The sequence below is a fragment of the Hemibagrus wyckioides genome, linkage group LG24 (assembly GCF_019097595.1).
Source record: "Hemibagrus wyckioides isolate EC202008001 linkage group LG24, SWU_Hwy_1.0, whole genome shotgun sequence".
Taxonomy (NCBI): Eukaryota; Metazoa; Chordata; class Actinopteri; order Siluriformes; family Bagridae; genus Hemibagrus; species Hemibagrus wyckioides.
The window spans coordinates 12,272,815-12,300,753 of NC_080733.1; the positions used below are offsets into that span (position 1 = coordinate 12,272,815).

Consider the following 27,939-nt stretch of genomic DNA (forward strand, 5'->3'; position numbering starts at 1 on the left):
TTATGACCGCTTGCCTGTTATTGTGTTGGTGCCCCTTTTGATGCACTGTGTATTCTGACACCTTTCTATCAGAACCAGCATTAACTTCTTCAGCAATTTGAGCAACAGTAGCTCGTCTCTTGGATCGGAACACACGGGCCAGCCTTCACTCCCCACGTGTGACAGTGAGCCTTGGACGCCCATGACCCTGTCACCGGTTCACCACTGTTCCATCCTTGGAACACTTTTGATAGATACTGACCACTGCAGACCGGGAACACCCCACAAGAGCTGCAGTTCAGCAATTTCTTCAGCTGCTTCTTCAGCAATTTGAGCAACCGTAGCTCATCTCTTGGATCGGATCACACTGGCCAGCCTTCATTCCCTACTTGTGTCAGTGAGCCTTGACCGCCCATGACCCTGTCACCGGTAACCACTGTTTCTTCCTTGGACCAAATTTTATAGATACTGACCACTGCAGACCAGGAACACCCCACAAGAGCTGCAGTTTTGGAGATGCTCCGTTTGCTTGCCCATTTTTCCTGCTTCTAACTCATCAACTTTGAGGACAAAAATGTTTACTTGCTGCCTAATATATCCCACCCACTAACAGGTGCCATGATGAGGAGATAATCACGTTATTCACTTCACCTGGCACTGCTCATAATGTTATGCCTGATTGGTGTATGTATACACCAAGTTTGTGCCTCTGTGTACAAAGTGTTCTTAGTGAAGAAATGTTTTGCTAAGAGTTTTGCTTAGAAGAACTCAGGTGGAGCCCTGACCTCAACCCCACTGAACGTCTTTGCTATGAACTGAAATGTTGCACCTCAACATCAGTACCAGACATCACTAATGCTCTCATGGATAAATGAGAAATCTATAAGGGTATATTGGTATGTTCAGCAAGCAATGTGGGCAACTTTATCTTGTACCACAGTACTGATTGGTCAGAATTTTCTAGAACAGCAGCTGAAAGGCAAATTGTTTACATTATTGCATTTGTTCTAATAGTGAACATAATAGTAGTGTATAAATCAAGGGATTTGAATCTCATGCAACATAAAAAGACAAGTAATAAATATTAAATGTGTTGTTCTCTGAAATAAAAATATAATATAGTATATAGTGAACCTTTTGGTATGTTTCCTAAGATTTTTTTAAAAAAATTATGGAAGATGTCTCAGGTGGTAGCAGTCTTCTAAATTTTCTGCCATAAGAGTCAAGACATACGTTTGCACTTTCTTCTTCTTTCAGCTTTTCCCTTCAGGGGTCTCCACAGCGAATCATCTCTCTCCACCTATCCCTATCTTCTGCATCCTCAACACTTACACCCACTAGCTTCAAATCCTCATTTATTACATCCATATACCTCCTCTTTGGTCTTCCTCTTTGCCTCCTGCCTGGCAGCTCCATGTCGAACATTCTCCTACCGATATACTCACGCTCCCTCCTCTGAACATGTCCAAACCATCTTAATCTGGCCTCCCTAACTTTGTCCCCCAAACGTCCAACATGAGCCGACCCTCTGATGTACTTTCTTGGTGACATTATACGTGTTTTTTCTTTGTGTGTGTCATTTTATCAATATACTTCTATCAAAGAGTCTGCCGAGTTGCTGTAGCATAAGTCATAACAGGAACAAACCTGCTGCTGTGGATGTTATACAAGCGAGATATTCAAAAACGTTTACAGAGAACACGACATAGTCGAACGCACTCGACTCCAGTGAACCATTTTGACAGAAACATTTGCACAGAATACCAATGATCAAATGTTTTTATTTAACAAATCAACATAGAAATATTGCATCGACTTCAGTAAACATGATCATTCTTGGATCCAAAAAATCTGAAGACAAGGTATAAATACACTGGTTTAACCACCTTTCTAATGGAAAACTAAGGCAGGTGTTTCTGATTCTAAACCAGAGTACCTCAGGTACACAAAAGAAATCTACCACAATTTACAAAAAATGAGCATGGGATAAAACACCCAAGTTAATCCACATATAGACACGTTTAAATTAAATTCTCGAGGCATTACGCCCGAACGAAAGAAAAGAAAAAAGGAAGAAGATTGAGATTCACTATTTCAAATCTAGCAAAAAGCAATGCATTTCTCATCCATTAAAGCCTTTATGTTGAGAGTAGTACTTGTATGAGTGAAAAGAAAATGGAGATTTTATTCGATGATTATTATTATTATTAAAGATTTAAAACAGAATTCGTGCAACAGCAAAATGCAGCTCTGACATCAATCAAAAACTCTTTCCAAAAACTTCCATTTGAAAGACGGTTAGATGTGAACATTACAAAAGGAAGAAATAACAGATTAAGGCAACAGATTCCAGATACTGACACTATTTATAGTGAAATGGAGGTAAAGCTGCAGTTACCGTTTGTCTCCCTCTCCCTCTCTCTCTGTCCAATAAAAATCACTTCCCCAAAAATCCATCACAATAATATGAAAAAAACAAAAACAAAACAGGAATTAAACATTCACATTTCAAGAAGATCAAAAAAAAAATTAACCAAAAAATAGAAAGTATTACAACCTTTAGCACAGTGCAATTAAAGAGAATTATAGAAAAAAGCCCTTATTAATTCTGTACATATGGCCTGGCTTTTTCTACCGAAGAGGTTGCAAGAGAAACAAAGAGCATTAAATTGACTCAAAGCAAAATGTGTGTATACTTCCTGTCTGTCTATGTGAAAATATATACTTGATACAGGAGGAGAAAAAAAAAAAAAAAAACACACTGAGAATATTCTTAGTGTTAGAAACATCTCTATAGTAACCTGTACTCTCAATTTTGTTTCCATCCAGATGACAAAATACAGTAATATACCAGTCTCTTCCTGCTGCTGCTGATGATTTAAAAATCACGATGGCTCTGATGGCACAGTGTCTCTCAGCGGTGTCTAACACTAACTGCTACACTGCAAATACTCCTGAATGCAATTCAGCAGTAGAAAAAGTTCCAGAGGAAGAGAAACCGAAGGAAAGAAAAAAAAAAAAAAAACCACATGTCCTCAAAATTCTAAAATTTCCCCCCATGATATTAACAAACTTTGCAAATTCTATTAACATCGTAAAAGTAGCAGTTGGACAACAATAAATAATCTTTTCACTGCACTAAAAGCGTGCGTGATATCAAGTACGATAATCGGATCCTTTAGAAGACATCAGTCTAGCATAGTGCATAAGTTGTTCTCCGTCTGCTGTATTGTTTTTTTTTTTTTTTTTAAATCTTGGCCAACTTGGCCCAACTCACTTAAGATGTTCTGTTTAATAGCACAGAAGATTTTAATCGGTATAAAATTCTGTACTCTGAAATTATTGCATAAACATTTCCATCCTTTGCATAAGAGATTGAGGGGATTCATGTTTCTCTCCTGGCCTTTTTCTTTTGAACTTGCTTCAGCGGTTCCAGATTCTGATCAGATTTCTCTGTAAAACAATACACATATACTGTGGTTAATAGACTGGTTTAAAAATCAAACAGCATGCCATTTGCAGACCCTAAATATGGAATAAAGCAGTGTTTTTCAACCTTTTTTGAGAAATGGCCAATTTTTTATATACAGTAATACCTCGCAGATCCGCGTCTCCTGATCCGCAAAAACTTGTTTGCAGCCGCAAATTTTTCGCAGACCCGCGAAATCCTGCAAAAGTTTTTAGGCCTAATTTCATGGACATTTTCATGATTTATAATGCGAAATTATTAAGAAAAAGTTGAGTTTATTAATTAAGTAATATAAATATAAAAGTATAATCAACAAAATAAATGTTATTTTAATGATATCGATATCACGTACGTACAGTACAGCCATTATGACACGCTATTGGCTGGAAGAGTTGGAAGTAGCCAATCACAGAGCATTAACAGTTTCACCTAGCTGCTGATTGGCTGGTAGCTATGACGCTTTGTATGCGTGACATAGCGGTTCATCTCCCTGCCCCTTGTGCTCGGTTCAACACGCGCGTATATTCCGTGAATAAGTGATCTCAGTGATTTTTCCCTTGGTTTTTATACAGACGATACTGTACTCTATTTTTACGTCAAACATTTAATTCTTTTTTAAGGGTAATGTATTAAGCTAACTTTGAAATGAAATGAAAGTGTTTTGGTAGCATGATTCAGGTTTAAAAATAAGCACTTACAGTAGAGTATTAGAATTTCTAACCAAAACATTCTCTCAGTGTACCTTTCAAGCGGTCAAATTGTGAACTGTGAAACACAAGCATCAGCCAAAAGATTAATAATATGAGATGGAGAAAAGGAGGAGGGGCTTGCAGGTGCGTAGGTTAATATCGTGCAAGTGTCACTTCTTTCTGATTCATACAGTCAATCGCCGATTCTGGTGTCTTACTGCACTTTTTGTTAAAAATTCTTACTGTTGCATTGCCAGATTACTCACTCTGTCCTGACTGTGGAGCGATGGTCAGTTTGGTCGGCTCCTCCACTGGCACATGAGGATGGGGTTTGACCAATCCACTTTCTGCAGGTGCAGTCGAACCCCCGGTGGCCACCTGCACATAAACACAACCTTAACACCAATACCAAATACCAAAGGCTTTGGATCATTTTGCTAGCATTAGCATATTGCCATTTTTTTTTTTTTTTTGTATATTTTGTAGAATATCTTTTATGGCAATTTTTCAGCATACTACTCTTACCTGTGAGCCAGCATTTTCATCTTCTGGCTTCTTCTTCTTTTTCTTCTTTCTCTTGGACTTACCACTTCCAGAAGGATCTCCTTTATCCTTGTCATCATCAGAGTCCTGCAACTGACACACATACGGTTACACAACAAGCATAACTAACATGACGTCAAAACGTTTGTCTTGGCATTTCATGTCCGGAAAACAACAGAGCTTATTTATTAAGGATGAACGGGCATATTTACTGATGTGGATACTCTTAAAACAAATCTACAGTCATCAGTTAACGAGTAGTAGATCAACAGGTAATTAAATGTCATAATATATGGTTTAATAATCAGGGATGCCCAATATAAAGCAAATGACGTGTGTGATAAGTATTTAAATATTGTATATTATATAACAGTGACAGATGCAATATATTAAGGTGAAAACATTTTAAAAGCAAACATTTGTTTGTTTGTTTTTTCTAGGATTTTAAAACATTATATTTAACACATTCTAACAAATGAGTCCTCTTTACTCGGTATAACAATAATTAAAATATCTATTTGTGCACTGTGTAAAACTGAAGCCAGCAAATCTAATCAAATGGGATCCTGGGAATTGGGTACAGCAATTCTACACCCTGGGATCCTGGGAATTGGGTACAGCAATTCTACACCCTGGGATCCTGGGAAATGGGTACAGCAATTTTACACCATGGGATCCTGGGAAATGGGTACAGCAATTCTACACCCTGGGTACCTGAGAAATGGGTGTTTCTTGAGCAGCAGGAGTCTCTGGCTTAGGTTCATCGTAGTTCCCCCACAGCTCAGTAGGAGCATTCCAGTCTGAACTCGGATCTACCGCTCCAAGACCATCTGAAACAGTAATACTTCATTTTATAAAGTGTCTAACAGTCTTACTGGAAGCTAATCCAAAGAATATTCTGATTTTCAGGTCTTGTTAAACACAAACAATTATTTCTCTTACTGAATCCAGACCACTCATCAGCGTTGGTGTGACCATTCCCCAATTCAGCAGCGGCCTGAGTCGCTGGAACACTAGCTGCTGCAATAGATAGTAAGGAAAAAAAATAAAAGTTAGTTTGATTTTATTTGACTGACTTCCTGATTTTGCTGAACTGAGATGCACTGTACAGGCAAAAGTCACCGAAATGCCAACTACACCCCCAGTGCCTGACCTCACTATGCTCTTGGCAAAATTTCCTCAGGGACACATTCCAAAATCTAGTGGAACACCTAGCCAGAAATTATTATAACAGGGGGACCGAATCTGGAACAGGATATATAAAAATATGTCAAACTTTTTGGCCACATAGTGTAGCTATAGAAATTAGGGTTTCCCTGTAAAATTCATCTTCCTCTAATAACTTAAAAAATGTCAAAACTATAAGGACGAAGCACAGGAAGCCTCGAAGCACAATAGCTGATTTGACCTTATCATGTTGCATTTGTTCTTTGGCTTCGGTCTTTAAAGTCGATGGGTTGCTGCATTACAGATCTAATTTCACTTTCAATATTGCATTTGAGCATAACATACATGCAGCACTAAAGCACCTGACTATGGAAGCATAATCCTCAACTAAAGGGGTCTAGATTTGTCTCTCTGACCTTTATTCACTGCATAACATCTTCAATAGGAACGCCCTGGCTCATAGTGAAAATATTCTGTGTAATAGACAACCTGAAAATCTGTGTGGAAAATCTGAGAGAAAAATTCAAAAACGCTCAATCTGAGAGTGCAACAGTTAATATGATTAGAATACCTGATGGGTTTAATCTGGGCACAGAGCGGTTCATTCGGTTCACTTCAGGCTTAATTCGTCCATCCATGCTGGGCCATGACCCTGCTAAAAACAGAACAATCCATTTATAGTCTAGCCCATGAGGCTGATACAGAAAGATTTCATTTTCTCTTCATTCTGGTAAATAAGAGTTTGATTAAGCAATGACTGGAAACTTGCATCTGAACATCTGTGTATTTTTAGCAACCTCATTTAGAAGACAATCCTAAAAACATGCATGAACTCTAGCTACAAGTTCAGTCCTTCTTATTATTAATATGCTTGACTCCTAAATACTTCAAGCATTAAAGGAGCTATTGAAGAGGAAACTAGTTCAAACATTTGTCCTTACTGTGACCTTGACCCTGTACAAATTCTAATCAGTTTATTTGCTGGTTCTAATGATAATTCCACAATAAACATTTTACCACTCCTACTCGAGATATCTCACAAACAAGAATCTTAATAGGACAAAAATATCAGCCTTGAGCTCCTGACCATGAATGTGTAAATAACATTTATTAATAACTCTATAAAACCAGGAAGGAAGACTATGAGACATTTGACCTGGTCGAATGAACCTGAAATCATAATTCTTCGACTGAGGCTTAAAAACATGTGTGAAAATGTTGAAATACAAAAATCTTTACACAAATAATAACTATCCTTATTAGATTATCTAATAAACTTCTAATTAAATACTACTTCATCACACATCATATCACTGCTACAGGACAGATCAGTAAGACTACACCTTACCCTCAGATTCTTGAGCCCAGGCCAATGGCTCAGAAGTCTTGTGTCCAGATGATGTCTTAATGCCAGCTGATGATTTCTCACGGTCTGAAACGCTCCCCTGGGGTGGAAGCTTCACAGGAATATCAGTCCATCCTCCAGTGTTCACAGAGCTCATGTTATTCCAGGTGGATTGCGCTAGAGATGGAACAATACATTAAATATGCTTATAGGTGACATTAGCGACAGGTTTTAAATTTAAGCCAAAAAAAAAAAAAATCTATTATTTACCCGGTGTTACACTGGCATCAGCTTTCGCAGCCTTTAAATTCAGAGATTCTACAAAGAGACGGATGTGAAATCTGCTTAAAAATTGCTCTCTAGCAAGAAATACATTACACTCTATAGTACATGTTAAAGCACCACCATGGACAGAAGGTAATCCATTGCTGTTTAAAGCTGTAGCCTCAAACTGCTTACCTTTATTCTTCTTGGTGTTCACTGGAGCTGGAACTGCAGGATGCTCAGTTTGCTGACCACGTCCAGGGCTTCCCGACTCATCGTTAGGGCCCTTCTCCTTCTTGCGCTGCTGTCGCTTCTCTCGGTTGCTGATCTTAGTCTCCCAAGCACCTTTTAAAAAGATGCGTGATGTTTTTCCAACATGCAGATTCACATATCCAAATACTAATTTAAAAATCTATGACGGTGCTTTAGAAGAAAAAATAATAAGTTTGTCCAGATGTGAGTAAAGAAAACCCACACATACATACTTCTCAGACTCACAAAACTCATGAATCCCACACACACATTCATCAATCCCACACTAGTTTGATAACACTGAAAATCATGTATCTTAAAAAAGGTATCAGTTTAGATTGTAGGCCATAACAGGAGGTTTACCAGCAGGCTATAAATGAGAATTTAGTGACAAGATTCTCAAATTTCTGGCTATGGTTTCCAAACACCTAAACACAGTGTCTTATTGTTAGCTCATTTCCTTTTGTAGTTCTGTGTACAGATTATCTTTATTTTCCTGAAGACGGTGCAGAGAACCAGGAAGTCATATGCTTCTACACTGAAAGGTCCTTCAAAACACATTTAAGCAACAATTGCAGTTCATGTATCTTGTTCATGTACTTCACACAGCCGGGAACTTATTTGTTATCTCCAGTTCAATGGAGCCTAGAGTTTCTTTTAGGTGCTTTCACAACATGAATAAGCAAATTTATCATATAAATTGTTTGCACTGGATAAAGAACATTGCAAACATGCTTTAACCCTGTATACCCGGCACAAAATGTAGACTCGAGAAATGAACTGAAATCAACAACATGAACAAAACTTTGATAAGAAAAATCAAGCATGATGATCATTAAGTATCAGTCAACATTTGCCAGGCTTATTAAAAAGAAATCCATTTACGCTACTATTAGCAACGTCTGACTACACAACAGTTGACAGAACTGTTTAAGGTTTAAAGTTTACAAGCTCTTATTTAACCTTTGATATGGCACTTTATCTCCATGCCCATGAATCAGCAAATGATTACCTGGAAAAATGCCATGAAACAATCTTTACACATGTCCTGCTTCAGACAGAACAAAGGCCTCATTTCTAACCTTCTCACAGTCACAGTGTGGTCCAGATCAATGCTCAGTTTCATACCTTCATCGGGTTCCTTTCCATCTGTGGAGGAAACAGCTTGTGTCGGTTTCACCTCTGGTTTCGGTTTTTTCTTACTTTTCTTGGCCTATGCAAAACATGTGGTAAACAAAATGGCATTATTACCTTCATGAAAAGACACATTTTCCCTCAGCACTCAAGAATTATTACCAGCATGGCCGTACCCTCTCCAGCCTCTGTTTCCTTTCATGAACTTAATATGACTAAAAAAAAATCCCAACTTGTCATTTTAAACAGAAACCCAACAGCATCCTGAAGACTCTCCCATGAGAGAAATGCTTAAACTGTTAAAAAACAAGACTTTAATGTGTTTATTACTGTGAACAATAAAGTATTACTAATTACAGCTAACAGCATGCTACAGAAAATCAATGAACAGCTCCTGACCAATCAGATTTGACAATTGAGAACTAATCCAATTAAATTGAATATCAATAAACTAAGATGTGAATACAGTGTAAAATCCCTTAATAAACGTTCACCTGTTAACTGCAGCAGTTACATGCTTTTTTTATGCCATTTTCATATACAGTGGTACCTCCGTCCTCGACCACCCTGTGTTCGAATTTTTGGGTTTCGATTAGAATTTTTGAGTCAATTTGACCTCAGTGTACAAAAATATTTTCAGTGTACGACTTGACCGTCAGGAACGCTGGTTCTTGTTTCATACAGGATTGCAACGAATATCAAATATTCATTTAAGGGGAGTTCAAAAAATAAATAAATGTTTGACTAACAGGATATGATGGTAAACTTATTGCAGCATTCCAATGTATTGCATAGATGCGTATAACATTTGAGTACTGAACAAGCCAAATACGAGTCTTCCTGATCACACACACACACACACACCCTCTGATCCTTGGTTCTGTGACGCCGCGGTCTGCGGATTGAAGAACACGCTGAAAGACGGGGAGGAGCTGAAGTCTGCCGTAGTTTTCATATGAAATGTAAAGGGGACCGAGGTGATCACGCATTTATGTACAGTTTATGGAGAATCGCAGAATTTTTAGGTGGCTTAGTAGAAATATTAAGGCCCCCCTAAAAATGGCCTATCGACGCCCATGCAGCACACGCTCTCCATGCAGCGTATCCTGGCATAGACAACAGAGATGGGTCATCTGAAAGCATCATCTGTGAGTGCTTGTGTTATAACCCCACGCTGTCTTTTGGGGTATAATTTCAGTAGCCATGTCTCTGAAAAAGGGGAAATCAAGCATCAATGTTGCCAAGAGGAAAGTTGTGAGATCAACCATCGAGCTGAATCAGATTAATTCGTTTTACATTATTTCCTATGGGGAAAAATAATTTGGTTTTCGACCAAATCGGTTTTCATCCAGACTTTTGGAACGAATTAAGGTTGAACACCGAGGTACCATTGTACTTCAAAAGCACGCCATGAGGAAACATGTAATTCCCTGATATTTTTGGAAATGTTCACGCCACGATGTGTAATTATCACTGAATACTAACAACGTGAAATAACTTTTGCTTTTACTTTCTCAGCTTTAGCGTCAACAAGTGCTTGTGGTTGTGGTGGAGAAGGTGGTGGTGCTGCAGCTTGTGGTGGTGTTGCAGCTTGTTTAGGGATCTCCTTAACTGGCTTATTGACTTGCTCTCGAGGATCAGGAGCAGGAGCCTTGCCTCCATTTGACTGGTTCTTCTGTAGAAGAGAAAATCTCACATTACAAATGACACACCGTGTGTTTAAACGCTGTCCAGCTAGACAAGAAGCTTGCTGCAAGTCAAAATGTGTATTTTATTTCATCTCCTTTTCCATCTGAAACAACTTCTGTCCACATTAAATACAGCTTGCCACCTTCTTAGCAAATCATTAAGTCGCGATTCTCGTGAAAAGAAATTCTCGATATATATCGCGATACAATTTTTTTTTTGTTTTTTTTTGCCAAATCACGTCCGGCTGAACTGAAAGAGATAAGCTATGTGGCTAACCTCAGATAGCCAGCTATGCTAACCACGTTTAGCAAACTAGCCAGTGAAGCGTTTTAGATTACCAACGGAGTCATGGCCATAAACCTTGCTTATCATCAACTCAAACGAAATACACTTTAAAGTACCAAGACAGAGATTAGAAAAAACGTGTTATTCTAACAAGATGTTTATGCAAATGAGACACTCTGGCTCTGCTAGCCTGGCTAGCTAAGTTAGCAAGACGGCTACAAGTAAGCTGTCAAAACAGCGGTTCTTTCGAATACGCTTAGCATGCTAGCACGCACACTAGCCTGAGAGGACTGTTCGGGAAATGGTGCCTTACCTTTTCCGAAGCTTTCTTTTTGTTCTTCTTCTTTGGCTCTTCAGGCCTGGGTGCTTTCACCGGCGCGGTCTTTGGGCTCTCGGTGCTGCTCACGGCAGCGGTGTTTTTACTCCGAACAGCTCCGTGCTTTCTGCGCCGAGCTCCGCCGCAGGCCGCGACCAGCACCAGCAGGAGAACCAGGCCGATCAGCGCCGTGGAGAGAAACACCCAGGCCGGGTAAAGTTCGGGCTTCAAACCCAAATCTATCCCCACCTCATCATGGAGAAAGTGCAGTCCAGAAGACACGAGCTGACGGAGACGAGTCCCTATCAAGTCGGCCTGTTCCGACACTACACCTCCCCAGCTCGATGCCATCTTACCACGTACACAGTCTCTCTCTCTCTCTCTCTCTCTCTCTCTCTCTCTCTCTCTCTCTCACTCACACACTCACACTGTGCTCTGATTGCTCTCTTTCACATTCTTACATAAACAGCATCACAGAGGACGGAAAAGCCTTGAACCGCAAATGAGGAACAAAATCATGGTCAAAGTGCTTTTTTAATTCAAGACAAAAACACTACAGGATAATCAAGTGATTTTTAAAATAAATAAACACAATACTCAATCAGTCTTTGCTTGCTGATTTATAATATTCTTTTTCGATTTGAAGCTACCCCCCCCCAGAAATTCTCATACATTTATGTAAATGTTTTAACATTCACATTCACAAACCAAACATTTCCAAAAATCTCAATATTTTGGGAAATACCTATATAATAAGTTTTTTTTTAAAATTAGGGATAGATATATGTATAATCAGAGACATGTCTCATTACTTTTGACTTATTTCAAGATATCTCATTATTTTAACTTAATATTTTATATTTCAATATTAATAATATGTTTTAACATATAATGATTATGCAAGGAATAACACACTACGAGGCGTGTAGTTATGGGAAAATCATCAAACGGATTATTTTTCTGTAAAAGCAAAGGCCAAAGTGTGTTATGTCCTGATAGTGCTTACTGATACACATTTTACTACAGATTTATTGTGTGTTTGCGATTAAACGTCCTTAATAGGCACCGGTCATTTTTAGACATATTAAATTATAACATAATGTAAAAATACTGTAAACATAGAGCATGACATACTTGTTTTATAGTTTTTTTAATCAGGATTGTATCAGAATTTACGAGTGAGTGTATCAATCATTTCTATTTCTAATATTTATTAATGAGTCATGTACAAAATATGGAGACACATAGTTTGATGTATTACAAGAAGTTGACACACTATTTTGCCAAAGGTTTTGGGACACCCCTCAAAATCATTGAATTCAAGTGTTTTCTGGTGTTGGTCTTGGCCCCTTAGTTCCAGTGAAAGGAACTCTTAATGCTTCAGCATTCCAAGACAGTTTGGACAATTTCATGCTCCCAACTTTATGGGAACAGTTTGGGGATGACCCCTTCCTGTTCCAACATGACTGCACACTAGTGGACAAAGCAAGGTCCATAAAGACATGGATGAGTGAGTTTGGTGTGGAGGAACTTGACTGGCCTGCACTTGACCTTGAGTCCTGACCTCAACCTGATAGAACACCTGGGATGAATTAGAACAGAGACTGTGAGCCAGACCTTCTCGTCCAACATCAGTGCCTGACCTCCCATATGCGCTTTTAGTGGAGTGGACAAAAATTCCCATAAACACACTCCTAAACCTTGTGGAAAGCCTTCGCAGAAGAGTTGAAGCTGTTATAGCTGCAAAGGGTGGGCTAAATCTGTATTAAATTCATGTGCATGTAAAGGCAGACATTCCAAAACTTTTGGTGATATAGTGTAAGCTACTGAGCCAGTGTAAAAAAAAAAAACAAATAGGAAAAAAGGAGGCATTTATGATCAAAGATTTTCTACAAATCTTTATTTAATGATTCGCAAACCGTTGCTGAAAACTATGTAACAGTACCATAAAGGAAATAAAACCCTTTTCAAAAGAACCTAGGTTTGTCCTGTAAAACATCGAGGACAGTATTTGTTCTGTAAACATTAAGGTGTTTCTGCACTCAAGTATTACATTATTTTCATGTAACACTGACAAGCATCAACCAAATTAGACATGTTCTGAACAATATACTGGGGCGGTTTACAAAATGTACCCTTAAAAAATACCCTTTTGTCAGTATTCTTAAATATAATATAACAAATTAATAATAAAAATAGAATTACTGTTTCATTAGATGAACCGTTACATACAGCTTATGGTTTTGTTTTCTTTATGTATTTATCGTCACACATTAATACATTTTTCATCGGTTTAGAAACAATTAAGTAAAAACATATTAGAATACAGAAAATAAATAAAAGAAGATGCTATTGATTTTTGCTGTGTACTGAAGTTTGCTTGTAAAAAAAAAAAATTGTACCATATTCTGTAAAATACTTTCATTTTCCTCAGGTAGATTCTTTCTAGTAGTTTACTGCTTTGAGCAGTATAAAGCTTTAAAAATCTGCATCGAGAGTAAATTCAGAGTCTATTCCACTTGTCATCACTCCAAATCGCTGGTACTCAGCCACACGCTTCTCAAAGAAGTTGGTTTTTCCCTCCAGTGAGATGAACTCCATGAAATCGAATGGGTTTTCTGCATCATATACCTTTGGAGAAATAAAGCAGAATTGAAATTCAATCCATCAGTAAAATAAAGCTAGTTCTCCCAGGCACTAACTGTTTATAAAAGTAAATACAAAATTACTAACTTTAGGTATTCCCAAGTCTGTTAACAAGCGGTCAGCCACAAACATGATGTATTGCTTCATCAAAGAGCTGTTAATCCCAATGAGGTCAACTGGTAAAGCCTCCGTCAGAAATTCCTGCATAGGCAAAATAATTAATATAATACTAAATAAATCACTTTCGTTATCATTTTAGTCCTTGTTACGCAACCAATAAATTGCACTATTACAATAAATCTTTTCTTCCAGCTTTCACTGACCTGTTCAATGCTAACCGCTTTCGTGATAATGTCCTTCACTCGGTCATCTGATGGCTTTTTCACCAAGTGGCTGTATAAAAGGCACGCAAAATTACAGTGCAAACCCTGTGAATGCAAGATTATATTGTTAGAACTGCCTAGATGTAAATATATTTCGTTCCCTAGGAGGATATTTTTAGTCGGTCAAATTTATATTTACCTCATCTCTGCTGATGAGCTCATTGGAGTAGGTGAGTCCAGGCATCAGACCTCTTTTCTTCAACCAGAAGATGGCAGCAAATGATCCTGAGAAAAAGATCCCTTCAACAGCTGCAAACGCTACTAATCTCTCCCCTGTGAATAACAAATGGCGACATTAATACTTCACAACAATATCCAGTCATAAATTAAATAAATTAAGGCTGGTTAGGAAACATGATACATATATATAGTAGGTAAACTACTATATATATATATATATATATATATATATATATATATATATATATATATATATATATATAGCGTCTTCATACAAATACAGCCCAAATACAATGGATACAGCTCATTAAAATCAAGGATTAAATCCTCAAGACGTTGAAGAACACGTGCAACTTGCCGAATGTAGAGTTTGTGTCCGAGATCCACTGCAGAGCCCAGTCAGCTTTTTTTTTCACACAAGGCAAGGTTTCAATGGCATTAAATAAATGGTCTCTGGAAAAGATGGACAAGACATTACAAGAATTAATACTTTTATGAAGAAATAAAGAATATAATTTTAATAAAAATAGTAATAACAGGCTTCGTATTCAGTGCAGATAACAAAGTACAAACTGCAGTAAACCACTGAGGCTAATGCATCATGTACACCTCAAATTAGCCAACATGTCAAATATATCATGTACACCATATTGCCAAAAGTTTTGGGACACCCCTCAAAATCATTGAATTCAGATGTTGTTTTTCAGGAGTTGGGCTTGACTCCTTAGTTCCAGTGAAAGGAACTCTTAATGCTTCAGCATACTAGGACATTTTGGACAATTTCATGCCCCCAACTTTGTGGGAACAGTTTGGAGATGACCCCTTCCTGTTCCAACATGACAAGTGCACAAATGAAGGTCCATAAAGACATTGATGAGTGAGTTTGGTGTGGAGGAACCTGACTGGCCTGCACAGAGTCCTGACCTCAACCTGATAGAACACCTTTGGCATGAATCAGAGGTCTCTGTAGCATGCTGTACTTTTCCTAAGAATGTACAGCTACGATTAAATAGTAAACAGAGAAGCCCTCTCTGATACGAGCTACTATATATTATCTATCGCACCATGGCTTTTTACACAGTATTTGCAGTCTCTGTTATGTTTCTTTGTAAACCACATTATACAAAACTGTTAACTGTTGAAAACAGTTCACCTCAATCAGCAGTGAATAACAACAACAACAAAAAAAAGCTGCACCTGCGACCTCCATTAGAACATTTACTGTACAGCACTATTTGTGTATAGTAACGCCTGAGCCCCTTTACCTCTCCTTTAGGTCTCTGATGTATGTGTTAATCAGCAGGCTGTACATCTCCGAGTGCACATTCTCAATGAGGATCTGGAAGCCATAGAAAGAGCGAGCCTCTGGAACCTGCACCTCCTGACTGAACCTCTGCACCTGCACAATGAGACACACGAACAGACTTGAGTTCAGGACAAGATCACAATGATAAGCAAATAACTGTGCATTAGAGTTCATAATGTTATACGTTACAGTGATGGTTCGAATTCTGACAAATTGAATCCATTTGCATTGCTGACTCGATATTATATTATATTATATATAGTGTATCATATCTTACTGTACCATATCATATCATATACCATATATCTTATATCATATCATACTGCACCATATCATACTATACTGTCTATCGTACTGTACTGTACCATATCGTATAATATCATACCCTATATAGCATCATATCTTACCATACCATATTATATCGGCCCCATGTCCTTTTTGTAGCTTTGCTATTGGCCATTACTCTGGTGTTCCATAATTGGTGATAATTAGACAAAATTTGTAGGAGGAGTAATAAAAAATTAGTTTTTGACAAAATCCAAGATGGAGGAAAATCTAATTAGATGGAAATTGATATAATTTTGATTCAAATGATTCAAAAGTTATGACCAGAAATGACCTAGAGGTGCCTAAAATTAATCCAATGGTGACAATACAGCATTGGTCAACAAATTTGGTCAGAATGTTCCTTGGACCGTTCCCTATCAGTGTTAGGATTAACTTTTGTTCAGCTGGCCAGAAGGTGTTGATCAAAGCTCTGTTGAGATAACAATTAGGATCAATAACATCAATAGCAGGGGCTAACTTCGTTCACTGTCATTCCAAAACATTAAATTTAATCATATTAAACAAATACTACACTGCTTCAGAAGATCAGCGAGATTGACCTTTGGCCATTTTGAGATTTAAACATCATGAGCACAGCTTTGTAGTCAATGCAGAAATTAATAGGTAGTCAGTGTAGCTGAAGTCTGTATTATAAATAACGCAGGTGTATTATAAACACTGTTGACTGTGACATGGCTAAATGAAAATGTAGAAATGTAAATGTATAAGAAAGGTTTACCAAGTTCTCATTGACGATGCCATCACTCGCTGCAAAGAAGGCCAAGACATGAGATATAAAGTGTTTCTCCTCAGGTTTCAGTTTTTCCCAGTGAGCCAGATCTTTTGATAAATCCACCTGCAAAAACATTCAGAAAAGATAAACATTTCTACTTAGGTCAGTAAAGACTGTTACATGGCAAGATGCTTCTTTGTTTAGGACAAATCGATTCAGTACCAAGTACAGTGTTGCATAAACACACACACATGTCATGTAGTGTTAGGTGAGTATTCTTGGCCTACAAAAATACAGCATCACACCGCCTTGTCATTGTCATTGCTTATTTTCCAACAAGAGCATGTCTACAAACCTCAGACATGCTACTAATGTGTTATAACTATGTTATATACGACATATTAAATCGTTACCTCTTCAACTGTCCAGAACGAGGCCTGGGCTTGTTTGTACATCTTCCACATGTCTGGATACTGAATGGGAAAGATGACGAATCGCTTTTTGTTCAGACTGAGAAGAGGCTCGTAGTCACTGTCCTTTGGGTCCATGTCCTTATGGCCATTCTGCAAAAAAAGGAATAAATAAATCGCTGTATTCAGTAAATGATGGCACTCATACAAACTTTTTTTATAGCTAATACAATGTCGAAAACTGCGGTTCAGAGAGTGAGGATGTAAATCACAAGAAATGTCCCAGTAGTTCCATGATATATTCAACACTATAATAATAATAATAATAATAATAATAATAATAATACTCTCTCTCTCTCTATCTATCTATCTATCTATCTATATATATATATATATATATATATATATATATATGTGTGTGTGTGTGTGTGTGTGTGTGTGTTTATTGGCAAATGGAAAAAACTGGACACTAAGGTTAAAAATAAGTGTTGAATGATGATAACTTTGGCCTTTTTTAAAATCCTATGGCATTACCAATTGAAAAATCCGCCATATTTCTTTTGCAGAAATATTAAATGAATATAAAAGTGCTGTGTTTAACACATCTGTATAATAATGAGAATGATGATATAAATTTTCTGACCCACAGAAGCTTTAGAGATCCAGCTCCTTTCTTTGTTATGAAAGGTTACAAAACAGTACCTACCTACTATGTAAGGAATCTAACCTTCCTGAAAACAAGCAACAGATTTGATGTACCTGATATTCTCCGGGCTCAGGCATGGTCATCACATTTGTATCCATTACGAAAACATCGTTTTCTGGGTAAAAGCTGTGTGATCTCGCCGACTCTGTCCAGAGAATACTGACATTAACCTCGATTAAGCTTATATATCCTCCGCGTGCCCTGCTAAGCTGTCACTACGCATGCTCGGCGCATGCGCATATTTCACTAAGCTTGACGACGCTGAAGGGGTTGAAGCAAGCACGTGTTGTCATTGGACCACGTTTTCACCAGCGGAGCGGTTCAATAAAAATGTCTTTATTGATTGATTTAAAAATCCAATCTAATAAATGATTGGAACCCAGATTTATTATAAATTCACACCAACTACGTATCTTGGTTATTCTAAATGCAATTACTCTTGTACGTCAGTATTACATTTCTTTACGCAGCTTATGCGTGTATGTTGTAATTATATAATAATAATAATAATAATAATAATAATAATCAGCAATAGGCACTAGACAAAAATTCTTAATGATTAATTTTTAAGTATTTTTTTAAGAAGCAACATTAAGTAAGTTTAAAACACCAAACTAATCTATTCATAACAGAATATTTAACAATATGATTGTTTCATATTTCATAAAGTGTCATGAATCCAAAATGGTAACTTTGGGTACAATTGTGGTACACTATATTCCCAAAAGTTTTGGGACACCCCTCCAAATCATTGAATTCAGGTGTTGTTTTTCAGGAGCTGGGCTTGACCCCTTAGTTCCAGTGAAAGGAACTCTTAATGCTTCAGCTTACCAAGACATTTTGGACAGTTTCATGCTCCCAACTTTGTGGGAAAAGTTTGGGGATGACCCCTTCCTGTTCCAACATGACTGCACACCAGTACACACAGCAAGGTGCATAAAGACATGAATGTGAGTTTGGTGTGGAGGAACTTGACTGGCCTATACAGAGTCCTGACCTCAACCTGACAGAACACCTTTGGGATGAATTAGAGCCGATAGAGTGCATCCTGGTTATTCTAACTGCGATTATTCTTTTACATCAGTAATAAAACATTTATTTATGCTACATATGAGTGTATGTTGTAATTATATAATAATAATAATAATCATCATCAATAAGCACTAGACAAAAATTCTTAATTAATTAATCTTGAATATATTTTTTAAAGAAGCAACATAAATTAAGTATAAAACACCAAACTAGATTCTGTTCATAACAGAATATTTAACAATATGATTATTAATATTTCATAAAGTGTCATTTATTCATAAATGCAAAGTTGTAACTGTTGTAATTTACCTGAACACACTTTTATGGTGATAATGAAACTAATTTCTACAGATGCATGATACAGTAAATCATGAGACAGTTATTGGCAGAAAGAAACCTGAGATGTGATTTCTCTGTAATTAAACATGACTACATAAGGCTTTAGTTGTACTTGAGATCATCATAATGCAAAGATCATTCGACGTTTCAGAAAAATCTAGGGATATCACATGGCAATTTGAAGTGGTAGATGAAACTAGCAGCTTAATGTATATGACAATAAACCAACCAGGCATAACATTATGACCACCTGCCTAATATTGTGTTGGCCCCCTTTTGCTGCCAAAACAGCCCTGACCCATCATGCACTGTGTTATTCTGACACCTTTCTATCAGAACCAGCATTAACTTCTTCAGTAATTTGAGCAACAGTAGCTCGTCTGTTGGATCAAATCACACGGGCCAGCCTTCAATCCCCATGTGCATCAATGAGCCTTGACCGCCCATGACCCTGTCACCAGTTCACTACTGTTCCTTCCTTGGACCACTTTTGATACTGACCACTGCAGACCGGGAACACCCCACAAGAGCTGCAGTTTTGGAGATGCTCTGATCCAGTCGTCTAGCCATCACAATTTGGTCCTTGTCAAACTCGCTCAACTCCCTACGCTTGTCCATTTTTCCTGCTTCTAACATCAACTTTGAGGACAAAATGTTCACTTCCTGCCTAATATATCCCACCACTAACCTGGATTGCAGGACATAGATTTTAAAGCTGAAAAAACCCTAAATGCTAAAACACTGTGCACTTTGTGATGAGTGCATTTGATCAAATGTAAACGATGTTCTTAAAAATGATAAAGAAAAACAGAGAGAAAGAGTAAGAGAGAGAAACAGAACATGCCAGACAAGGAAATGTATTATTTTATGGTTAGTAGTTTCATTACTTTATCACAATATTACAGTCAAAAACAGGCCATGGTCCATGATTATTTCCTTTTGACAAAAATATTTTACATTTTTTAAACAGGGTGATTTCATTTCACACTGTGGAGATATGGACATTTTAACAATGCTTTGGGGAACATAAATAGTGTTTTAAGGTATGATCAAACCAAACACCTACATCAACTTTATACCATCCATATAAAAACACACACCTCTAAAGTTCTTCAAAAACACTATGACTTTTTGGAAATTCAAAAATAAGGGTTCGTTTTGGTAAAAGGACATGACCGAATCTTAAACAGCTATTTATAATAAAACGCATGAATTTTTTTCACTATGTATAGAAAGTGTTACTGGTACTTGGAGCATAGGCTTAAGTAATCTTGCTTGGGATCACCTTCCCCAGTCAGAGATTCCTTTAATGTGAAACGTACATAAATCTGTGGTATTTACACAAGGAAAGAGGGCAGGTGACTAACAAAATACCGTTCTTACTATGAGTCTTCTGAAGTCACGAACTTGATCATGGCACACAACCAAGGAACAGCTGGAAATACATACCAATACTGGGAAATAGTGCCACAAGCATTGTAGTGGAAATAGAACAAAATGCGTTTTAGTTGCACTGCACAGTTCTATAAACCCATAGTCAACAATGAGGGGTAAGCACTAATACGACAAATTAATATCTAAAAGGTCACTGTGCCGATCTACACACAGGGCTGCAACACACTTGAGTCTATCTTCTAAAATAACTCATTAAAATCACATTTGATTTTAATATACACAAGTGCATAATGGTGCAACAGACAACTCATTTACAAGACTGTCAGCAGGTAATCAGTAAATAATTAAATTAATTAAACACTTATGTAAACGATTTTTTTTGTGTGATAAAGAAATCCAAAGACAGGATTCCATCTCCACAGCCATCCATTTTGTTGCATATGTTATTACTAAATATGAGGCTTTTTGACTCTTCTGTTTGGCTGACCGATCAATTGTGAGAACCTAAGACAAGAACAATTATTTTGTGATCCCAAATGCCACTGGTCGTCACGTTTTCTTAGTAGCTAAGCATTAAGTGTTCCGTTTTTGGCTGATGGTTTATTCGCTGCAGAGGCCATTCTAATGCCCGGGTTAGGGGTCGGAGCCAGGGTTTTCTACAAGCCATACGGGACTAATGAAAAGTTCTTCATGGTGTTGTCAAGCGAGATTCCCGCCTCCTGCATCTCAAACCTGAGAGACACAAAACACAACGTAAGCCTACATACAAAACAGATTAATACTTAAAAAAAAAAGGTAGTAATAATTCTTTTTAAGATTTTAACAATGTCATTAATTACCAGGAGCTTTCAGAAATGGTATAATACATCGGTGGTTTTTCTGAGTCACTGATGACCGCTGTCTCCTCATGACCACTGGCCCCCATGTTTTTAAAGATGAGCCAGTCTCCCACAGAGAGCTCAGGAAGAAGGCAGTGCTCCACTACCTGGTCCAAAGCATCACATGACGGCCCCCACAGACTGCTGGAGAACACCGGCTCGTCTGCTGAAAGGGATATCTGCAAACGAGAATAAGCCAGAGCTCAATTGACCAGCAAAAAAAAAACAAAACAAAAAAAAAGGCCAGTTCATATCGACTCATTTTGACTTCTTTTTCATGCATGTAGAATTTGCATCAGGTTCTCTACCTTGTGCACTGTGGGGGAAGGAATGATGTTTCCCAACAGCTTGCCAACAAAAGATCCAAATACACCATCGCTCAAATAGTACAAAAATTCAGGTTCATCGCTTGGAGTCAGCTCTGGTGAGAGTTAAAAGTTAGAGAGAGACATTTTTAAGACAGGACAGCAAAGATGATCAGCACACAGGCTGTAAGGTCACATTCTTAATCGATTACCTGATGCTTCAATATTTATTGTACAAGGAGTTCAAGGAGCAGTTTGTAATTTTGTACTCTGCCTTGTGACATGCATGCACTCCACTCGACCGTAGAGTTACTCACTAATCCCCTTACCACTGTACACACGGTGTACCAGCGGAGAATGATAACCTTATTAAGACACTAAATCAGCTCTAGATGAGGCTTTACATCATCAAAGCAAGCTGTTTTTTAATACTAGCATTTAGCTTATTTACTGTTAATTGTAGTATTTATAAATAAAAAGATTGCCAAGTGTTGAAGGCAAGCTTTTTAACCCAGGGTACACAAATAAATTTCTCTTTATATCACTATGTTCATTCCCTGTATTGCATTTCTTTCCTTTTAAAATTTTCATATAGTACATGTTTTCTTCCTATTTAACGTATGCATCATACGCTACACAGCCAAAAGTATCTGTCCACCTGACCGATTACACCCATGGTCCAACAGAAATGCTACAGTACACAAAGACATCCTAGATAATTGTGTACGTCTAACTTTGTGGGGAAGAGACACATATGGACGTGTGTGATGGTAAAGTGTCCAGGTACAGTAACTGTAGTCTAGCTCCATACAGAACTGCACAATAAAAATCACACTGTAATTTTACAATAATAATAAATCATATTTTCCTACTGTCAAAGAGAAACATTTCCAATTGGAAAAAGAATGTGTCCTAATAAGGATCTAACCCTGACTGTTATGTGAATTCACAGCTATATCAGTCAAAAAATCCATCACCAATTAACATTTCTGATTAATCTTAAATATTCCAACATTTAATAACAACCACCACCATACTCCTTGGTGAATTTACTAAATATTACAAATGACTATTTTATTAAAAGAAAATACACAGGGTGTCCCAAAAATCTCCATACATACTGGAAAACTGGAAAAGTAGTAGTATTAAGATCTTTCTTATCATTGTATCAAAAAAGCTGATGCAAGGTTTTAATGGATTTTAACAGGAAATGTCACACAACACCGTAGCCAAACTGGGAGCCAACGTAAGGAGAGACGACGCTGTAAGTCATTTCTTTGTAAACTCAACCATGTAGAGGTTTTTTGAATAAAGTTGCTTAAAAAGCAACTCTTAAAAAGGAGAGGTAATGATGGTGTCCTCTCCATCATCAAAGTAACCATGCTTTATAATGTCAGTTGCCATGTTAAAGAACTCACCTTTAGGCTCACCATGGAGATCTTTGGCTACCAGTTTCTTGCCAAGGACATTTACAACCAGGGTGAAAGAGGAAGACACGTAAAAGGTTCCTGGCTCAGCAATCACTCGCACTCCAGACATAACAGGAAAATAGGCCTCTAGCAAAGGTCTAATAGCAGCATGGGTCTGGTCAAAGGAGCAAAAGAGCTATTAGTACACTGTCACTTAAACTATGTTATATAAGGATAAAAAACATAGCTATATAAACAGATGTGTGAGATCAGTCACCTGTTTCAACTGATACTCAGAGCCACTGAATCCACTCCCGATATCCAAGATCTCCATTTTAAACCCAAGCTCCTCCTGTAGAAGAACAAATTAAACATTAGAGGTATCCTCCAATATTAAAAAAAGGGTTTCCATAAGCATTATTTAGGTACATGAATTAATTTGTCCACCTACCCCCATATCAAACACACAGCGGGCATCAGACAGGGCATGGGCATACACCTGAAGGTCTTTGCATGATGCTGGTACCTGGAACCTGTAGAATTATAATGACCCTGAATTAAAGATTCAAGTGAAACTCTGAGTCATTTTAGATGTTGTGCTTGCCCTAAAAAAAGACTTACACTACTCCAACAACATCCACGCCTAGTTCTTTGGCAGCTTCTAAAAGATGCCTGCAACTTTTCAGCGAGCAGCCAAACACCATGCTTGCCTCCTCGGTTTGAGCCTCGGTGCATAACTGCAGGAGCAGCCTGTAAAGAGAGATTACACAGGATATTGAACATTGAGGCATTAAGTATAAAATCGCAAACATGTTTGTTAGCGAATGGAAACTGACTTGGCGTTTGGGTGGACGCGTGCGATTTTTCCGAGCTCGGCCTCGTTATCACACACCAGGTAGTTGATGCCGTTTTTAGCGGCGTGCTTGATGTGTGACTGCTGTTTGCAAACACCAGACAGGATGATGTTCTCAGGGGAGACATCGTGGTTGAGTACCATTGAGACTTCAGCCTGGAAAATTTGCAGGGGAAACAGAAAGAGGAAAATCTTGAAAGACAGCTCAACCGCAGATCATGCAAATAAACTGGTGTGGAATAGTGAAACAAGAAAACGTCACCTTATTTGCACACACGAATCCGACTCCCAGAGCAGCCAGAATCTCGATGACCGCAGGGCTGCTGTTACATTTGACCGGGTAGAATGGTCGAACTAGGGGTAGGGTGCTCTGCCAGAGAACATGCTGCTGCAGTAGTGCGCCAAGGTCAGCCACAACAAACGCATTTTTTTCAGCCTGACAAGACAGAAATAAAAAATAAATTAAGAATAAAAACAGATTGAGATACCAGAAATGTTGCTGGCTCAGCAGTTCATCCCTCAATCATCCCTCAACCTGACTTCAAGTTCATGCCTGGATTGTATCTTAATGTCTGCCAAATGACTAAACGCTAACGTAAATGACACCATAACATGTTCCATTAACTGAACTAGGTAGAACTATAGATCTATTCATAACACTGGTGTATTTACCTACATCTAATACCAATCGATAATATCTGACGTGCTTCAAGTGTGCAGTGTCACACTAATAAGCAGACAACAATCAGTGATCTGGACATATTTCATGAATGATTATGACGATCAAAACAAAGCAAACTTTGCCCTGCAAAAACAAAAAACAAAAGGAGGAACACCACCACAACACAAGTAAACTGATGAACAACTTTAAGGCGATTAAGCAGTTTATACAGAGGTCAAGATTGGCCAGCTTTACGATCTGAGTGCAAATCGCCATGAACTACTCAGAAACACAGAAATATTCACAAGAATAGGGCAATGAAACTGTTATAGTGTCTGAAACTGTCCATTCATTTCTGCACACACATGAATCCAGGGACTGCTTGAGTCTACTGACAACAAAACCATAACAATTCAAACATAAAACTTTCCACCTTTTCTGCAACCCAACTCGATCCAAGGTAACTAGCAAAAGCAATTCATTTCAACTGCTATAAAAGAACCTATTAGACTAATTGCATGAATACGTGTGCTCTTTCCACTGCTTCTATTTAAAACCAGGGAAAACAAAGTGTAACCTGTGGCCTGAATTGCTGAAGTATAAACTAGCATATTCAGTAACGGCGTCGATGCAACCTTGCTTATAACGCAGCATAATGAATAGATTGGCACACTCACCAAAGCTTGCTCATAAATGTGGTTATCGATGACATCTTCGAGGGTTGTTCCTCCCTCAAGCAGTTCAACAATGTAGTTCAGTTCATCAGTAAATCCTTTCATCTCAACCGTAGTCCGCAGATCCGACAATCATAGAGAGTGTACTGAGCCTTTGGGTCCTGTTAATATGCAACAAACTGCAAAGGAAAAGCGAAATATTTAATATTTAAGAAATGCTATAATAGAAAAATAGATGCTATTTCACATTTCAAGGAAGAAAATGAGCCAAGCATGTAAAGTATGGTTTACTTGTCAAGTAAAAAATGTTATATGCTTGTAAAGTTGCTAAAACTAAAAATGTCATGGCTTTTAAAGTTGTATGGGTTTTATTTTGGTATATTTTCGTAGCAGGATTATTTTCTTATCATAACTTACTCTGCACAACAACTGACTAATTCTGAAGTGTTTGACACTCACATGGACAAGCTGGGAGATGGATTTCTCCCGCTATCAGCTAGGATCCCAAGGCGGCTCCGCGTTGAAGTCGAATTGCTCGCGGTAGAGCGCCTTCCCTAGGCCTTCTGGGTAGCGCTTATACACTTGTAGAGAAAGAGGGGAGCCCTGTAAAGGGAAATAAACAGACAGATGGGGAGAAATTAAAAATTGTGTGCATGTATGAAAATATACATATATAAGATTATAGCAAAACACAAATATCCTCCTATTTACAAATGTCCGATATCAACGACGCAGGACGAATAGGGCTTTTAAATAAGGGCTTGGGTTTTATGTTAAAACAACCACATGTTTGTTGGACAGACAATGCCTAGAAGCCAGTATGTGTCACAGATCAACACACCACATGCTAGCTGTTGAGTTGACCACCTCTGAGCAAAAATGTTTATCAGATCTATTGACCCAGATACACTGTGATACTTTTGCTACCTATTATATCAGACTATAGATGACTAATTCTAAATCACAGACGTTGGGTCACTATTACTAGAGGACTGCTGACTTGCCTAAACAACTTAATTAGGACGGAAATTTTTCCGAAAATGTGTACAGGGACGATCATAAACGTGATAAGGAATATTTACAAATAACGGATGCCTCTATGCAATTTTTTTTTTATGCTGGTCTAAACATGAGCAAAGATTAGACAATAAAATAAGTTAATACAGAAACTCTGATAAGATAAGCAGTATCGAGCGGTCAGCAGATCCAAGTGAAGATTAAACCAAGCCTATGATCACATTCAAAGTTTTTTTTTTCTTTAAAAGTACCCCAAACTATTTCACTCCAGAACAAACTAACCAAATGTTATATAACGTTTAATAACATACGATAACATTTCCCCCGTCTAAAAGGATGAATGAGATATAGGCAAGTATTATGTAGAGATGTAATTCTGGTACATTTTGTTACCACACTATGAAAACAGGAAATGACGACGGCTCGGAGAACACAAAACACACAGTTATAAAACCTTGCACAACACACAAGTACACTTTGTGCAGTAATTGACACACATGTCCTGATAGGGGAGAGAGAGAGATAGAGAGATAGAGAGAGAGAACAAACATTTTACATGGAACACTATAAAGGTCTGTGACATCCAAGGAGATCCACACTGTTGTTGTTATTATTATTATTATTATCATCATCATTATTATTATTAGTAGTATGTTGTTGTTAAGATTTAATTGAGTATATAATATAGTGTCTTATGACGCAATGAAATGACGTAAACAACAACAACAACAAGTTATTATGGAAATAGTTTGAAAATAAGCTCGAGTCACCAGGTCAGACTTCTGTGTTCCCAATAAAAAGTTTTTTTGAAAGTAAATAACTTAAAAATAATAATAATAAAATGACTTAAATGAGGTCTGCTTTCTGGACAGTTCATTTGTATTGAGATCATAACATGGTCAGTTAATCACTATTACTTTTTCCCCACTCTAAACATTACTGGAAAAGTACATTAATTAATAATTAAGTCCTAGTCATTTCCAAAGAAATCCTGTTTTTCTTTTAATTGGTTCAATTTACTAAATTTTGTTCACTCATCCAGTTAAACCACCCAACTAACTAACTAACTAACACATGGTACAATCACCCGGATTTAGTCCAATGAATTAACTGTAAAATGCCTTTCAACATTCGTCTGTGTGTCACGTTTATTTTATACCCAAGAACACACTATCACTTGACGTTTACGAAGCACATGGACATCAGGATCTGCGGACAATGCTACGGTCAACTAAAACGTATGATCACGCGAATCGCCACAGACCACAGCTTCCAGCATTGAGTACAACAGCGGCCGCCATGTTGTAGCTCATCTCCCGCTCCAAAGCGGCCAACGACTGTAGGATGGAGATTGTACTTACGTGAGATAACGGCTTGAAGGTTTTGGAAGATCGTCTCCTCTTTTTCGGCGGAATTTTTAAAGAGTAGTGGGGACACCAGGGTAAGAAAGAAAAGCGGCCGTTTTTGCCATATACACGCGAATGGACGGTTTGAAACACACAAGCGTCTGTCTCTCCTCTATAGGCAAAAGAAATGGTTGCCTCAGAAAGGAG

At 37.8% G+C, this 27,939-nt stretch overlaps 3 protein-coding genes across 7 annotated transcripts; all 3 read right to left on the bottom strand.

Annotated features, from left to right (window-relative positions):
- Positions 1-1,740: 1,740 nt before the first annotated feature.
- On the bottom strand, positions 1,741-11,529 carry mtdha (metadherin a). Of its 5 annotated transcripts, none has more exons than XM_058377965.1 (12): positions 11,130-11,529; positions 10,353-10,517; positions 8,837-8,921; positions 7,652-7,801; positions 7,463-7,510; positions 7,196-7,369; positions 6,419-6,499; positions 5,623-5,697; positions 5,395-5,510; positions 4,663-4,773; positions 4,404-4,515; positions 1,741-3,432 (listed from the first exon to the last, which is right to left on the bottom strand). In XM_058377965.1, exons 1-12 carry the CDS (start codon positions 11,481-11,483, stop codon positions 3,365-3,367), a joined length of 1,539 nt encoding a protein of 512 aa, XP_058233948.1. In that variant the 5' UTR covers positions 11,484-11,529; the 3' UTR covers positions 1,741-3,364. The 5 variants fall into 5 exon arrangements, with proteins under 5 accessions (XP_058233948.1, XP_058233946.1, XP_058233945.1 ...); XM_058377963.1 differs by having other exon boundaries at positions 5,623-5,700; positions 11,130-11,528; XM_058377962.1 differs by having other exon boundaries at positions 6,419-6,502; positions 11,130-11,528.
- Positions 11,530-12,426: 897 nt separating this feature from the next.
- On the bottom strand, positions 12,427-18,044 carry rrm2b (ribonucleotide reductase M2 b). The gene is made up of 9 exons (XM_058377248.1): positions 17,877-18,044; positions 17,121-17,270; positions 16,714-16,830; positions 15,607-15,740; positions 14,700-14,794; positions 14,301-14,434; positions 14,102-14,206; positions 13,866-13,979; positions 12,427-13,763 (listed from the first exon to the last, which is right to left on the bottom strand). The coding sequence occupies exons 1-9, from the start codon at positions 17,919-17,921 to the stop codon at positions 13,611-13,613; spliced, it is 1,047 nt and encodes a 348-aa protein (XP_058233231.1). The 5' UTR covers positions 17,922-18,044; the 3' UTR covers positions 12,427-13,610.
- Positions 18,045-20,035: 1,991 nt separating this feature from the next.
- On the bottom strand, positions 20,036-27,932 carry azin1b (antizyme inhibitor 1b). Its single transcript, XM_058377885.1, has 12 exons — positions 27,748-27,932; positions 25,829-25,972; positions 25,373-25,548; positions 24,297-24,470; positions 24,018-24,190; positions 23,803-23,931; positions 23,633-23,714; positions 23,459-23,533; positions 23,191-23,356; positions 21,776-21,888; positions 21,429-21,646; positions 20,036-21,321 (listed from the first exon to the last, which is right to left on the bottom strand). The coding sequence occupies exons 3-12, from the start codon at positions 25,472-25,474 to the stop codon at positions 21,246-21,248; spliced, it is 1,308 nt and encodes a 435-aa protein (XP_058233868.1). The 5' UTR covers positions 25,475-25,548; positions 25,829-25,972; positions 27,748-27,932; the 3' UTR covers positions 20,036-21,245.
- Positions 27,933-27,939: the final 7 nt, after the last annotated feature.

Excerpts from the sequence above, each read along its gene's own strand:
- rrm2b (XM_058377248.1), bottom strand. The coding sequence starts at position 17,921 with ATGGATACAAATGTGATGACCATGCCTGAGCCCGGAGAATATCAG. Across the intron at positions 17,271-17,876 it reads CTGAGCCCGGAGAATATCAG|AATGGCCATAAGGACATGGA; the intron begins GTACATCAAATC and ends CTTTTTTTGCAG. Across the intron at positions 13,764-13,865 it reads CAGACTTGGGAATACCTAAA|GTATATGATGCAGAAAACCC; the intron begins GTTAGTAATTTT and ends ATTTCTCCAAAG.
- mtdha (XM_058377961.1), bottom strand. The coding sequence starts at position 11,483 with ATGGCATCGAGCTGGGGAGGTGTAGTGTCGGAACAGGCCGACTTGATA. Across the intron at positions 7,802-8,836 it reads TGGAAAGGAACCCGATGAAG|GTGCTTGGGAGACTAAGATC; the intron begins GTATGAAACTGA and ends TCTTTTTAAAAG. Across the intron at positions 7,370-7,462 it reads TGATGCCAGTGTAACACCGG|CGCAATCCACCTGGAATAAC; the intron begins GTAAATAATAGA and ends TTCCATCTCTAG.
- azin1b (XM_058377885.1), bottom strand. The coding sequence starts at position 25,474 with ATGAAAGGATTTACTGATGAACTGAACTACATTGTTGAACTGCTTGAG. Across the intron at positions 24,471-25,372 it reads ACATTTATGAGCAAGCTTTG|GCTGAAAAAAATGCGTTTGT; the intron begins GTGAGTGTGCCA and ends CTGTCTTGTCAG. Across the intron at positions 23,715-23,802 it reads GTGGATGTTGTTGGAGTAGT|GTTCCAGGTACCAGCATCAT; the intron begins GTAAGTCTTTTT and ends ATAATTCTACAG.